The 15,105-nt window shown below is 37.8% G+C and overlaps 1 protein-coding gene across 1 annotated transcript in view; it reads right to left on the bottom strand.

The window, feature by feature from the left end:
- AGBL1 (ATP/GTP binding protein like 1) overlaps positions 1 to 15,105 on the bottom strand; it is a 518,802-nt gene that overhangs the window by 112,637 nt on the left and 391,060 nt on the right. Inside the window, 2 exon segments of the mRNA XM_030813842.1 lie at positions 5,540 to 5,602; positions 7,286 to 7,462. Coding sequence (XP_030669702.1) covers positions 5,540 to 5,602; positions 7,286 to 7,462 — 240 coding nt within the window.

Genomic DNA, 15,105 nt, shown 5'->3' with positions numbered 1-15,105 from the left:
ACTACAAACCACTGCTCAATGAAATAAAAGAGGACACAAACAAATGGAAGAACGTTCCATGCTCATGGATAGGAAGAATCAATATCATGAAAATGGCCATACTGCCAAAGGTAATTTATAGATTTAATGCCATCCCCATCAAGCTACCAATGACTTTCTTCACAGAATTGGAAAAAACTACTTTAAAGTTCATATGGAACCAAAAAAGAGCCCGCATCACCAAGACAATCCTAAACCAAAAGAACAAAGCTGGAGGCATCACTGTACCTGACTTCAAACTCTACTATAAGGCTACAGTAACCAAAACAGCATGGTACTGGTACCAAAACAGAGATATAGACCAATGGAACAGAACAGAGCCCTCAGAAAGAATACCACACATCTACAACCATCTGATCTTTGACAAACCTGACAAAAACAAGAAATGGGGAAAGGATTCCCTATTTAATAAACGGTGCTGGGAAAACTGGCTAGCCATATGTAGAAAGCTGAAACTGGATCCCTTCCTTATACCTTAAACAAAAATTAATTCACGATGGACTGAAGACTTAAATATTAGACCTCAAACCATAAAAACCCTAGAAGAAAACCTAGGCAATACAATTCAGAGCATAGGCATGGGCAAGGACTTCATGTCTAAAACACCAAAAGCAATGGCAACAAAAGCCAAAATTGACAAATGGGATCTAATTAAACTAAAGAGCTTCTGCACAGCAAAAGAAACTACCATCAGAGTGAACAGGCAACCTACAGAATGGGAGAAAATTTTTGCAATCTACTCATCTGACAAAGGGCTAATATCCAGAATCTACAATGAACACAAACAAATTTACAAGAAAAAAACAACCCCATCAAAAAGTGGGTGAAGGATATGAACAGACACTTCTCAAAAGAAGACATTTATGCCACCAACAGACACATGAAAAAATGCTCATCATCACTGGCCATCAGAGAAATGCAAATCAAAATCACAATGAGATATTATCTCACACCAGTTAGAATGGTGATCATTAAAAAGTCAGGAAACAACAGGTGCTGGAGAGGATGTGGAGAAATAGGAACACTTTTACACTGTTGGTGGGACTATAAACTGGTTTAACCATTGTGGAAGATAGTGTGGCGATTCCTCAAGGATCTAGAACTAGAAATACCATTTGACCCAGCCATCCCATTACTGGGTATATACCCAAAGGATTACAAATCATGCTGCTATAAAGACACACGCACACATATGTTTATTGTGGCACTATTCACAATAGCAAAGACTTGGAATCAACCCAAATGTCCAACAATGATAGACTGGATTAAGAAAATGTGGCACACATACACCATGGAATACTATGCAGCCATAAAAAAGGACGAGTTCATGTCCTTTGTAGGGACATGGATGAAGCTGGAAAGCATCATTCTCAGCCAACTATCGCAGGGACAATAAACCAAACACTGCATGTTCTCACTTATAGGTGGGAATTGAAAATGAGAACACTTGGACACAGGAAGGGGAACATCACACACTGGGGCCTGCTGCGGGTTGGGGCGAGGGGGTGGGATAGCATTAGGAGATATGCCTAATGTAAATGACGAGTTAATGGGTGCAGCACACCAACATGGCACATGTATACATATGTAACAAACCCATACGTTGTGCACATGTACCCTAGAACTTAAAGTATATATAAAAAAATGAAGTACAAGAAAAAAAAAAAGAAAAATTGCATAAGATTTTTAAGGGCTTCACATTACACTGGTCACCATGGTCTGGGTGATCCATAAGTCCCTTGGATACCCAGCAAAAAACTTGGTCAACATAATGTAGCAGGAACCACACCTATCTTTTAGTTCCAATTCTGTCTTCCTATTATAAATAAGAAAACTGTGACCCAGAGAGGTTATGTGGCTCACCTGTTGCTGCAGATCTGCTTAATTACAGCCAAGTGCAGAAGGTGGGTCTCCTGCTTCCAAAGCCCAGGGCCCTTTTACCAACCACATTCTACTAGACAGAAAGCATGAAGTAAAAGCAAAGATCCCAGCAACATATCTGTCTGTCTTCAAATCCTGGCTCGAAAACTTCTAGCTGTGGGACCTTGAGCAAGTTACTTAACCTCTCTGAGTGGCCTCATTTGTAAAATAGGAATAATGAGAATAATAATAAAACTGATTTTGCAGAGCTTTGTTGTACAATAGTAGACATGAAGTAATTTAAGAGATGTAAAGGGCTTAGCACACAATAAGTATGACAGACATGTTTGTTATCATTATTGTTACCTTAACATTGTGTATTATAACGCCAGAGCAGCCTTAATCAGCACTCATACATGCCATGAGTCTCAAATTTGTCTTCCAAGATGTTCCAAGAAAATCTGAAACTTTTCATTTTCCTCATCATGAGGTAGAGAGAAAATAAGAACTGTCATAACATATTTAGGGCTTCACTGCATGGCAATATGGAGACAGAAATAAAAACCTTCCCTAATTCTTGGAGAGAATTTTGTATTTTCTTTTGTGACCCAGTTTATTAGGTTGAATGGTATCTTGCCCAATGCCCAAATTTATCTCCTTATCAGAATGTCAGAATATGAGCTTATTTGGAAATAGGGTCACTACAGATATAATTAATTAAGTTAAGATGAGGTCATCCTGGAGTAAGGTGGGCTCTTATTCCAATACGTCTGGTGTCTTTATAAGAAGAAGAGGGGAGACACAGAGATAGAGGTTCACAAGTAGAGAAGGCCATGTGATGATAAAGGAAGAAATTGTAGTGATGCATTGACAAGCCAAAAAACACCAAGGATATCTGGCAATAGAAGAAGCTCAAAGAAAGGCATGAAACAGTTTTCTTTAGAGAGAACATCACACTGCCAACACCTTGATTTCAGGCTTTTATCTTCCAGATGTGTGAGAGAACAGATTTATGTTGTTTTAAGCCATCCAAGTTGTGGCATTCTGTTATGGCAGCCACAGAAAATAAATACTCCCAGCCTACAGTCTGGGCTACTGCAAGAAACCTTGCTCTGATCTGCAGTCTCTAGTTTTGTAGTAGAGGGCTTTATTCCCCAAACAGCTAAGGCAAGTGGAGTGAATGAAAGGCCACTGGGAGCCTTGAACACGGAGTTCCGATGATTGAATTTCCTATATGAAACTCATCCCCACTAAACCATCTCCAACAATTTAAGTGCTTAGTTCCAGCATGCATGTTTTATCATCTAAGCCTTTTTGAAATACTGTTATAAGTTGTTTACAGCAGGAAACAGCCTCTGAGATGCTGAGATTTGCATATGGAAGGACTTTTGGGGCATGCTTGCTGTTAACAATACCTCTGAGTTACTAGGGAAACAAAGTTGGGCAGAGGGAGAGGTTGAACCACAAGGGAATTGCAACAGAGGTGCCAGCTGATCCTATAGGGTGATCTAGAGCTGGAATGGCCCTTTGGAGTCATCCCAACTGAAGCAAAGAGATAAGGCTTTTGTTTCCCCACAGATCAGCTATTGGATGGGCTGCAGGTAGGGAGGAGCCATAGCTTTTGGGCAAGATGGGGTCCTTTAGTTACAAGCAATTCCTGGTTATAGACATAGCTGTGAACAACCAGGGGAAATGAGTGCCTGGGTCCTAAGGAGAGATCTCGAGGGTGGACCGCAGCATCTACTACATGTATGGATGGAAGTCTTTCTGCCTAATTATCATCTGTTATTAGAATGTGTCCATAAGAGATTCCATACCTGAACTAGAATTGCCTTACTGTTGGAAATAATCCATTGGGTGCTCTCAAATCATATCTAGTGGCAGGTCTGAGGTCTCAGCCCTGCATTGTTGTGTCTTTCCTTCTCTCACCCACACGTGTTCCATCTCCACCCATTGCAACGACTCTTAAAATCTCCATTTTAGAATGGCATCTGATCACATTTGGACCAAATAATTTCTTCTCTTTTTCTACTTACTCAAGGACAGTGAGGATAATCATTTGAGGGCTTGGAAATTGCCATTCATTTACTTGTTCACTTACTTACTCACTTGTCAGCCATCATACATTTTTAATACCTACTTTATACTATGCTAAGCATTGAGTATAAAAAAAAGAAAGAAGAGATCGTAAAAGGCCTTACTCACCACAATGATGAGCTAGATTTTATCGAGACACAATGAAGACACTTAGAAGGATTATGGGCATTACTGTGACTTGAATAGATTTGTGTTATTAAAGGAGCCTTTGTGGGTGGTAGAAAGGATGCACTGCAGGAAGGTCCCACAATACAAGGATGCAGCTTGCAGGCAGAGAATTTAAACACAAGTTGAGTCACTCTTCAAACCTCAGCTGAGTTACCATCTTCTCTCCTTCTCTAAGATCCACCTTGCTGCCCAAGTCAGCAGCATTGCAAGGAGCAAGTCAACAGCCTGCTTGGGTAGAGGGTCTCACATCTTCCTCCTAAGCTACCAGCAACCCCTGGGGCCCAGCCACATGCCTTTATGTATGCAAACACACCACGTGTATGACCTCAGGTCACAAACACTCAGTGTGAAGCCCACAGCTGTCCACATAGACTGGATGCCTCTAAAAAAATGAGCCTCCTAAGAACGCATCATTTCATTTTGGCTTTTTCCTCAACAGCCTCAATAGCTTTGGGTCTGTCCCTAATAGGTAAAGTAAATCTCTCATTGGGTGGGATTTCCACATTAAATACAAGTTATAGATCTCAGTGTATGACCTAGCAACAGAGACTGTATCCCAAAGAAACAAGAGCAGGATAATTTTTTTTCTAATTAGCCGACTATAGACTGGAAAATAGAAGAGAAAATATCATATTAATAATCATTATTTTAAGGTAATAGCTTATGTTCTTTAATGCAGTTCCAATATAAATGTCACTGTAAAGAATGATATTTCATTTCAATACTTACAAATCAGGTACTTAGTGTGCTGGGGGAGAAATGATTGGAACTACTTTAAAGCTGCATTAACCAGAGAAACTGCAAAAATATTTATATTCTTATGAAGGAAGGAAAGAATGCCCCTCACGGGTGTATTTAAGTATCCTCCATCTTTTGGATAAATGGTAATACTAAACAAAAAAATGGAAAGATGACCTTAGAATAATAACCTCAAGACTCAACTGCGACTCAGCTTCCCAATGTACAAAAAGCATTTGCAATATGTTCAGGATGGAAATTTCTATACTGCTTTATAGCTCATAGACTGCATTATGTACCTTATGCAAAAATCACCAAAACACCCAACTCCAGGCTGGCTTCCTTCTCATGGGGTGGGCCTTCCCATATGTAAAATTACTCACCATCCCCTGTGAGTATCACTGCCTGTGATTCTGCTCAGTTACTCAACAATGTTTGTAAGGACAGGAAAACAAGGAGAAGGAGAAAACTAATACATTTGGAGAGGTGTTTCATATAGAGAATGGGATTGTTAAACCAAAACCAGGTCTGGCACTCTTAGGGCTTTCTCTAGCCAGTTCTCCCTCCATTCTTCCTTCTAGTGACCCCATGCAAAAGCCATTTGGAAAATTTCACAGGATAAATGCTGTGCCAATACCTGAAGGCCATCCACTGGGCGAGCTCTTTCATTCTTTGTCCTCTCCAACAGCCTCTATGTACACTGCACGGTAGAGAGTAGGTGAGGGCCTGAACCTATGAGTCATTTCGTTTTCAAACAGCTCCAGAGAACTTTGAGTTTCCCGTTGATTTATTGTGAATGGCATTGATACTTACGTGACTAGAAGCTGTTTGTTCGAACTGGTGCTTGGAGAAACAAACTCAATGAAAGTCACCAAGCCAATACATCTCTGAAGAGTTACATGGAGTTGTCCTTTAAACAAATGACAGGCCCCTTCCCATCAAGACACATATACAGAGAGAGACACAAACCTATGTCCATAAGGCCTTAAAGTCACAATATTTAAAGCTTTTTTTTCCCCAATCTTATATGTTTTGAATGATAAGGGAGTGAACAGATTCCTGATTATATAACCTCCATGTATATTCACATATATGTTTTCTTTTAGTCCTTACAAAATCTTGTATGGCAGGATAAAAGGAGTCCTTATTAAAATCTGCATTTGATATATGAAAAAAATAGGTTCCTAGAAGTAAGTAGCTTTCAACACTGCTGGTAAGTGAAAGAGTGAGATCTCTTGATGCCCAATCTCATGCTTATCCAATGATTTCAGCTCTTCTTATTCTTCATTTACATTAATGTGGGTGAATAGGATTAATTCAGTCTAAGAATTTATTAATTCAGTAACAAAACAATTATTTGAAGCAAGTCTTTAGACTAAGTGGCTATTTGACAGAATTAATAGTCAAAATGGGTGGTATGGTAGCCCCGAGTTAAAAAAAAATCTTCAACTATGTAAGAAGTTAGATAATGTGCATTGCCTGTCACACCCTGTACTCTCTGGTAACTAACAGATTTCTACAAGCTCAGGATTGCATAGATGCCAAGTGCTTCCTAGCTGTTCCAGGAGACTATCAAAGCCAACACAATGAGCTTAATGCTGGTGAGATCCAGGTATTCTTAGGGTTGAATGGAAGTCACCAAGGAGCAGTCTGTCAGCTTGCCTGAGAAATTTACAAGAGTCTATTACCCTGGCACTGTCAAAATGTCCTTTATTTATGCTTCTCTATGGGGGAGTGGGAAAAGCAGCCAGAACAGCCTGCTGTAGCAGCTATCCAGCTGCTCATGCAGTTAATATAGCTGTAGAAAGAATGTGATTTATACAAGAGCACTTTCTCTCAACACTAGCATATGAGTCCAAAACCCACTCATTCTGGGAGACCCACGCCATGCACACATTTTCGTGTGCTCTGGAGACAGCAGGATAACAAAGAGAACTACAGATTTAGATTGATGCAGAAGATGGAAACGCAATAGATATATGTACCAACAATATCTACACACTGACCTGTGCCCTTTATGATGTACATAGAACTAGTCCACTTGTTGCAGAAGGCAAGAATTTTATGCATATAACAGAGCCAGGCAAGCAGAGGTTCTGTAAAAGTTGGGGATGCGTGTCAAAGAGAGGCTCCCAGCTGCTTGCTGGTGAGGGCAGCTGATTGAGGAACCATATTGGAAAGCATGCACGCATTGCTTCCAGGATCAACATAGATGATCCTGCAGGTGAAAGCAATTGTTGAACCAGTTTTTCAAGGCAAGGGAGCACCAAACTCTACTTGGAGCCTTCTTCTCCTTTTAGGTGAGAAAGCAGGTATGAGCTGTCTATAATTTCTATGTATTGTTGCTGGACAGAAAGTATGGGTGTCCTGCAGCCTCACATACCTGATAAGGGCCCTGGTTGCAGCCACAGTAGCTGCTTTCCATGGTGTAGCTTCTGGACACCCCCATCTCTCTCCACACCACCACCCGGGCCGTAGAAGCTCGAGATTTCTCCACGAGGAAGCTGCAGCTGCTCATTGTGAATGCTGGTGCTAGCTTATCAAGGATTTTGGGAAGAGTCTACAATAAAAACAAAAATCAAACTATGATTAGTTGTGGGTGACTAGAGATAGTCATCATAAAAATAGCTTCTCAACATTGTTAAGCATCTATATATAAAATACTCGTTACTTTAAATCATTTATTAACCCTAAGAAACGGCTATCACTTTTTGAAAATCATTTTGCAGATGAGGAAACAGGCTTAGAAAAGTTAGAAATAGGCCGGGTGCAGTGGCTCATACCTGTAATCTCAGCACTCTGGGAGGCTGAGGCAGGTGGATCACCTGAGGGCAGGAGTTCAAAACCAGCCTGGCCATCATGGTGAAACCCCGTCTTACTAAAAATACAAAAATTAGCTGGATGTGGTGGCGGGCACTTGTAATCCTAGCTTACTCAGGAGGCTGAGGTAGGAGAATCTCTTGAACCCAGATGATGGAGGTTGCAGTATGCCGAGATTGTGCCACTGCACTCCAGCCTGGGAGACAGAGTGAGACTGCATCTCAAAAAAAAAAAAAAAAAAAAAAAAAAAAAAAAAAAAAAATTTAGAAATAAATAGCCGAAGTCCAGAAAACCATAAAGTTGCTAGAAAGGAATCCAAATGCCAACCTGGCCAACTCCATAATCTTTCAATTCCTGCATTGCTGTGGACCAAGGCTACACATATACATTTGGCCTCGTCCATGAAAGAGTTGAGACGATGGAAAGCCTCAGATTTCACAGGGACTTGAAATTTACAGACTACATCCAGCCTCACTGTTACTTAGCGGGGTCAGACTAGGGACTGTTCACTTATTTCACAAGGCCAAAGGGGCCGGTGATGATTCTAGAGAAGAAGCACATATAGCTCACTTCTTTCCTAAGAGTATATAATTGCCAGAATGAACTTTTTCGTCTCATCTTCTAAGCCAAAAATCTGAGGCTTGATCAATAAGAAACTCCGGAAAATCCATCCTCTCTGGGTTCATATATTCCACCTTTTCTTGGGGTAAAAATATTTTATTTACGACTACTTAATCTCCATTTAGAAGGCATCTCTAGACACTTGACACCCTGATTGACAGAGAGGGATCTTCCAGCCACTGGACCTCCTCCCCAGAGGACATGGCTCAGAGTTGATAGTATACACAGTTCTGAGTCAGCAGAAATACTGCAATTAGTCCCAGAACTTTTATGACATTAACAAGAAGGATTCTCTCATTTTAGCCCTGGCAGAATATGCATAAACTAACACATAATATAAAATTACATACATTAGACAATAGTGAAGCCTTAGGCTTTTAGACAAATTACAGGAAGAAAGTAGAGAAGCATAACAAGTTAATGAGAATATAAATGAAAGTTGTTTTTAAAGAGATGCAGTTTTGTTAATTTCTAGAACATTGAGCAAATCTCTTACTCTCTCTGGTACTTACTGTCCTCATGTTAAATGTAACTGTTAATTATAATTATTAATTATCTTATAAATTATATATTATACAAATATATTAGCATAATTATTAATATAATTCACTATGATCTCTAAATTCCTACATAGCCTCCAGACTTACAATCATCTAAAAAAGGGAAATAGAATGCTAATGTTGTCTTCACTTGAGTGTCTACAATTGCCTCCTAATTGATTTCATCTTATCCACTCTTGTCCCTCCCTTCCTATAATCCCTCAATCTATTTGTTCCTTCAAAGTGCTCATTACAATTACAACTAAATTATTGTGTATGTATTAGTTGTTTGTTTTCTATCTCCTCAGAAGCCTAGAAGTTCCATGAGGGCAGGTCTGTGTCTTATTCACAGGAAAATCCCTACACATCGAGCAGTATGTTGCTCATAGAGGGTACTACATAATTATTTGCTAAAATAAATAGAATCTGCTAATCCAGACCCCTGGGGGGGCTGGTCAAATAGACATAAATACATTGTTTCTATATCCTGCAACTAAAGTGATCAATAATACTTGCAAATAGTTTTAATTTAACATTGGCGTACCATGTTGCAAAAGTTTACTCTTACATTGTTTAAGTGACTTTTCCTTTTTTACTTAAGTGAAACCATTTTTTTCTTCCTTAGGTTGTATCTCTCTCTTTTTTAAAAAAAATAAAAAGGCTTTATTTAAAGCAGTTTTAGGTCCACAGCAAAATTGAGAAGGAAGATGCAGAGATTTTCCCTATGCCCCCCACTCCTGTACATGCATGGACTCCCCCAACATTGACATCCCTCACCAGAGTGGTAGGTTTGTTGTAACTGCTAAACCTACATAGAAACATCATCACTCAAAGTCTGTAGTTTACATGAGGATTCTCTTCACTTTTGGTGTTGTACATCTTATGGGTTTGAAAAAATGTATAATGATGTGTACTCAATATTACAGTATTATCCAAAGTAGTTTTACTGCCCTAAGAATCCCCTGTGTTCCACCTATTTATCCTTCCTTCCTTCCAAACTCCTGGCAACCCTGATCCTTTTAGTCTCCATAGTTTTGCTTTCTCCAGAATGTCATACAGCTGGAAATACAGTATGTAGCCTTTTCAGGTTGTTTTTTTTAACTTGGTAATATCCGTTTAAGGTTCTTCCATGTCTCTTCATGGCTTGATAGCTCATTCCTTTTCAGCACTGAATAATACTTTATTGTCTGTTTATAACAAATATTGGGCTGTAGCTGTCTTTTCTTGTGATGTCTTCATTTTGGCTTTGGTATCAGGATAACACAGACCTCATAAAATGAGTTGGCAAGTGTTTCTCCTCTATTTTCTGAAAGCATGTTTTTATAATTAGCACTATTTTGTTCTTAAGAGTTTGATAGAATGTATCAACAAAGCCATTTGGGCCTAGACTTCCATTTGTGGGAAGAGTTTTAATTACTAATTCTTCTTTCCACTTAAAATAAACCTCATTAGATAGTCTATGTGTCCTTGAGTTAGTTTCGGTAGTCTGTGTTCTCCTAAGAGCATATTCAATTGTTGGCACATAGTTGTTAATGATATTCTTTTTTACTTCGTGAGATCTGTAGTAATGTCCTTTCTTTCAATCCCAATTTTGGTAACTTATGTCTTCTTTCTTTTCTTTGTCTAGCTAAATGATGATCATTTTGTTGACCATTTTAAGAAATCAAATTATGAATTATTGAATAAAAAGCTGTTCTTTATGGATTCTCTATTGTCCATATTATTTTTATTTCATTGATCTTACTTTGGCTTTTATTTTGTTCTTTCTTATACTTTGGGATTTATTTGCACTTCTTTTTCTTGTTTCTGAATGTGGATGCTTAGATTATTGATTTTAGATCTTTCTGCATTTCTAAATATTCTAAATTACAAAGTTCCTTCTATGTACTATTTTTGCAGCATACTATAAATTTTCACATATTGAGTTTTTATTTTTATTCACTTAAAGATATTTTCTAATTACCCATTGATTTTCTCTTTGATCCATAAGTTAATTTGATACAAATTGTTTAATTTCCAAATAATCAGAGATATCCCAGATTTCTTATGAAAGTTTTTAATTTATAATTTAATTCTGTTGTGTAGGTGAATATTCTGTGCATGGTTTCAGTCCCTTAAGATATATTGATATTTATTTAATAGCCTATTATAGGATCTATGCTGGAGAAATTTTGATGTGCACTCAAAAAGAATATACATTCTTTTGTTTTGAAAAGAACTGTTATATGTAAGTTAGGTCAGGTGTTCTCTATACTAATTTTCTTTTTGGTTATTCTATCCTTTGCTGAGATAAGATTACTAAAATATTCAACTATTATTATTAAATTTTAAATGCCTTCTTTCAACTTTTTCTTCTTGTATTTCAGAGTATATATATTCACATACATTTATAATTGTTACACCTTGCTGATTAACTATTTGTTTCAGTATTGTGACTTGCACCCTTAGCCCTAGTAATATTTCTTCTTTTAATGTGTATTTTGATTTATGTCAATATAACCATCTTTATTATGGTCACCATTTGCATGGTGTACCTTTTTCCATCTTTTAACTTTTAACCTGTTTGCATTATTGAATCAAAAGCATGTCATTTATAGACAATATATACTTGAACCTATTTTTTAAATCTGGTCTTACAATCTCTGCCTTTGGAATGAGGGTTTGTTCATTCATATTTAATGTCATCATTGATATTTTTGGATTTACATTTGCCATTTTGTTGTTTGATTCTATATGTCTCATATATGTTTTGTTCCTCCTATGCGATCTTCTTCTCTCATTATATCTTCAAATATTTTTTCAGACATTTATTTTCCTCTCTTTTTGGGCCTCCCATTACATGTTGGTTGATATGCTTTATGCTATCCTATAGGTCTCTACAGCTCTTTACTTTTCTTTAATCTTGTTTTCTCTGTTCTTTGAATTGAATAATTTGGGGTTAATAATCAAATTACTGATTCATTCTCTACTATCTTGCCATCTCAAATCTGCTGACAATCCCATCTAGTGAATTTTTCATGTTGGTTATGATACTTTTCAACACTGTCTCCCTCCTTCCTTCTTTCCTTCCTTCCTTCCTTCCTTCCTTCCTTCCTCCCTCCCTCCCTCCCCTCCCTTCCCCTCCCCTCCTCTCCCCTCGTCTTTCCTTCCTTCCTTCCTTCCTTCCTTCCTTCCTTCCTTCCTTCCTTCCTTCCTTCCTTCCTATTTCTGTTCTTAATTCTCCATCAAGGTTCCATATGCATTGAGTAATGGTCATCATATTTTGCCATTAACTTTTGAACATAATTTTCTTTAATTATTTGAACATATTTTAACAGTTGCTTGGAAATAATTATGAATCCAACATGTTGGCCCACTCTGTTTCTTCTGACTGCTTTGTTTCCTGAGCATGGATTTCACATACTTGATTCTTCACAAAATTGTAATTTTTGGTTGAAAACTGGACATCATAGATTATACTTTTTTTAGCATCTCTGGATTCTATTTTTTAAATGTTTTTAAATTTTTAACTACTTTCCTGGATTAATCTGCAGAATATTTCTTTCTTTTTTCTTCTGCAATGTGTGCCACTGATGTCTCTACACAGTTTCTACATTCTTATTTAAATTATTTAGCTTGACATCTGTGGCCACTTAGCATAGTGGTTATACAATAATTTGGGCAAATGTAGTGCTCAAATATCTTGAGTGCATAAGTCTTCCACTCTCTGTTGATTGATTTGTATGTGATTTGGGAAGACATTCAAAATTGTGGCAGTTCTTAAGTCTCTTTGGACTTTATTTCTCACTAGGCCCTCTTGGGTCCCCTCTAGAGACATATATTTTTCCATAATCCATGTGATGTAGTTTAGATACATGTCCCCACCAAAACTCATGATGAAATGTAACTCCCAGTGTTAGAGGTGGGGCCTGGTAGGAGGTGACTGGATTACAGGAGTGGATTTCCCATGAGTGGTTTTGCATCATCTTCTTGGTGCTGTCGTTGCAATAATGAGTGAATTCTCATGAGATCTAGTAGTTTAAAAGTGTGTGGCACCTCCCCCTGACTCTTTTCCTGGCTCTGTTCTCACATGTGAAGTGCCTGCTCCCCTTTCACCTTCTACCATGATTGGAAGCTTCCTGAGGCCTCCCTAGAAGCAGATGCCAACATTATGCTTCCCAAATAGCCTGCAGAACCATGGGCCAATTAAACCTCTTTTCTTTATAATTTATCCAGTCTCAGCAATGCAAGAATGGCTTAATACACCATGTATTTATAGAGAGCCTATCTTAGCTTTTCTATGGCTCTCTCATTTCTAAGGTCTCCCTTGTAAATTTCTGGCTGTGTGTGTGTGTGTGTGTGGCTATCCTTCTGTTGGTAAAACTGCATTCTTGATGACCAAATAGAGTGGTGTCAGAAGCAGCCCCAGTCAAGAAGGTTACAGACCCCTGCTGTTCTTACATGAAGTTCTAGCAATTTTCAATAATAAATGCTTCTCAATTTATCATCTGTATTTGGTCAATTTACAGAGTCCTAAAAGGGCTGCTTTTCAAAATTTTCTTCTATTTTATACTGCGTTTTGCAGAGAGGATTCACTGACCTCTTTATACCAACATAACTAGAAGTAGTACCATTAAAGTTGATTAATAAAATTGAATAAATGTTGCAAAGTGGATGTGAAATATAATAGGGTGTATAATTGTCTCTTTAATATTAATGGTAAATGACCAAATAAAGTCTTAGATAAGTTTAACATGTTTAGAATTGTTCCACTTTCGATGGTAATGAAGGAATCAGCCTCTCAGCATCAACAGACTGTTGACTGCTGGTAGATATCATGATGATAACATTAACCTATCTTACCAAGACACTCTCCCCTGGGTCTCAATTTTCCCATCTGTAAAATGAGTGGGTCCTTTCAATTCTGAAAAGATCCATTTGTATACACAAAAGTCTTTTTAGGCAGATCACCAGTGTTAAGATAATTATTTACAGATCATTATGTCCTAATTTAGAGTGTCAGTGATAGAGTGAGTTATATACTGTGTGGGACCCCAAAAAGTAAAGCTGTTTGGGTTGAAAGCCAGGGATGTGACCAAACCATATTCACTTCACTACTTCCACATATGTCATAGTAGCCCATGAATCACCTTTAAGGAATCCCAGGGCACCAACAAACTCGATGTAATAAACTATGTAGAAAATTTAACTTCCTAATTTCACAAGGGAGAAAAGTGAGGCTCAGGCAACTGACCCACTCACAGTTAAAGGACCTTATAGGTGAGAACTAATATCTAGATGGATTAATCTTTTTAACAGCATTGCTATTAAATACCACTGTGCTTATTCTCATAGGCATACCTATCTCTATAATGTTATGCCTTTTACCTTAACTGACACTAATTTGGGCCTCAAAATATGTTTTGAATTTATTAATTAAACAATATGAATCATACACAAAAATTAAAATACAGTTGATAAGAACCCATCTTATCATTCCCTACAATGTCTGACCTCTGCCCCACTTCATGTCAGCTTCGTACAGGAGACTTTTTAAAGGTTCTGTGTCTTATACCTTTTCCTGTGTATAGGGAATTATCTATTAATATTATTACCTTCCCTTGGAAAAAGAGAAGTAAAAAACATGCTGACTGTATATTTAAGATTGGACCATGGTAGATTTTTTTGATTCAAGATGTATCACATATAAGAGATCATTTTGCACAGGTTGGGTCCACAGGAGCTGCCCAGATGAATGCTTTAATTTACTAAACTAGTTTCTTAAATAAGATTAAGTTATTAAGCTTCTTATGGTTTATCACCATTACTCTGGTTGAGCCTTACAGCAAACAGGTTATTGAGGATAAGCTGTTGATTCTGCTATAAAAGCCTTGGGGTGGTTGTATTGATCAGCGGCAGTCTATTTTTGATGGACTGGGTGAAGAAGGCTAGAGTAAAGGGGACATATTTCCAGGTGAAATGGTGATTTGGTGGATTTTTACTTCTTGATACTATCATTAACCCTGAGGATGAAGCTATTTTGCACATAGTAAATTGCATACCCAGAATAACAGACTTAGAAGAGGCAGACACCATCATAATTTTCTACTTTTTCTACAGAAATTTTAAACAAAGACCAGTTTTCACTTAGTGTTTGGGCAACTTTGCTTCTTCCTGATTCTTGCTGTGCAATAGCTTGTTGCCTTTATCCTGATGGGAAGAAGTGCTCTCTTCTTTACCCCTC

The sequence above is a fragment of the Nomascus leucogenys genome, chromosome 6 (assembly GCF_006542625.1).
Source record: "Nomascus leucogenys isolate Asia chromosome 6, Asia_NLE_v1, whole genome shotgun sequence".
NCBI lineage: Eukaryota > Metazoa > Chordata > Mammalia > Primates > Hylobatidae > Nomascus > Nomascus leucogenys.
Note: the sequence above shows the minus strand (reverse complement) of the source record. Positions and strands in the feature narration are given on the sequence as shown.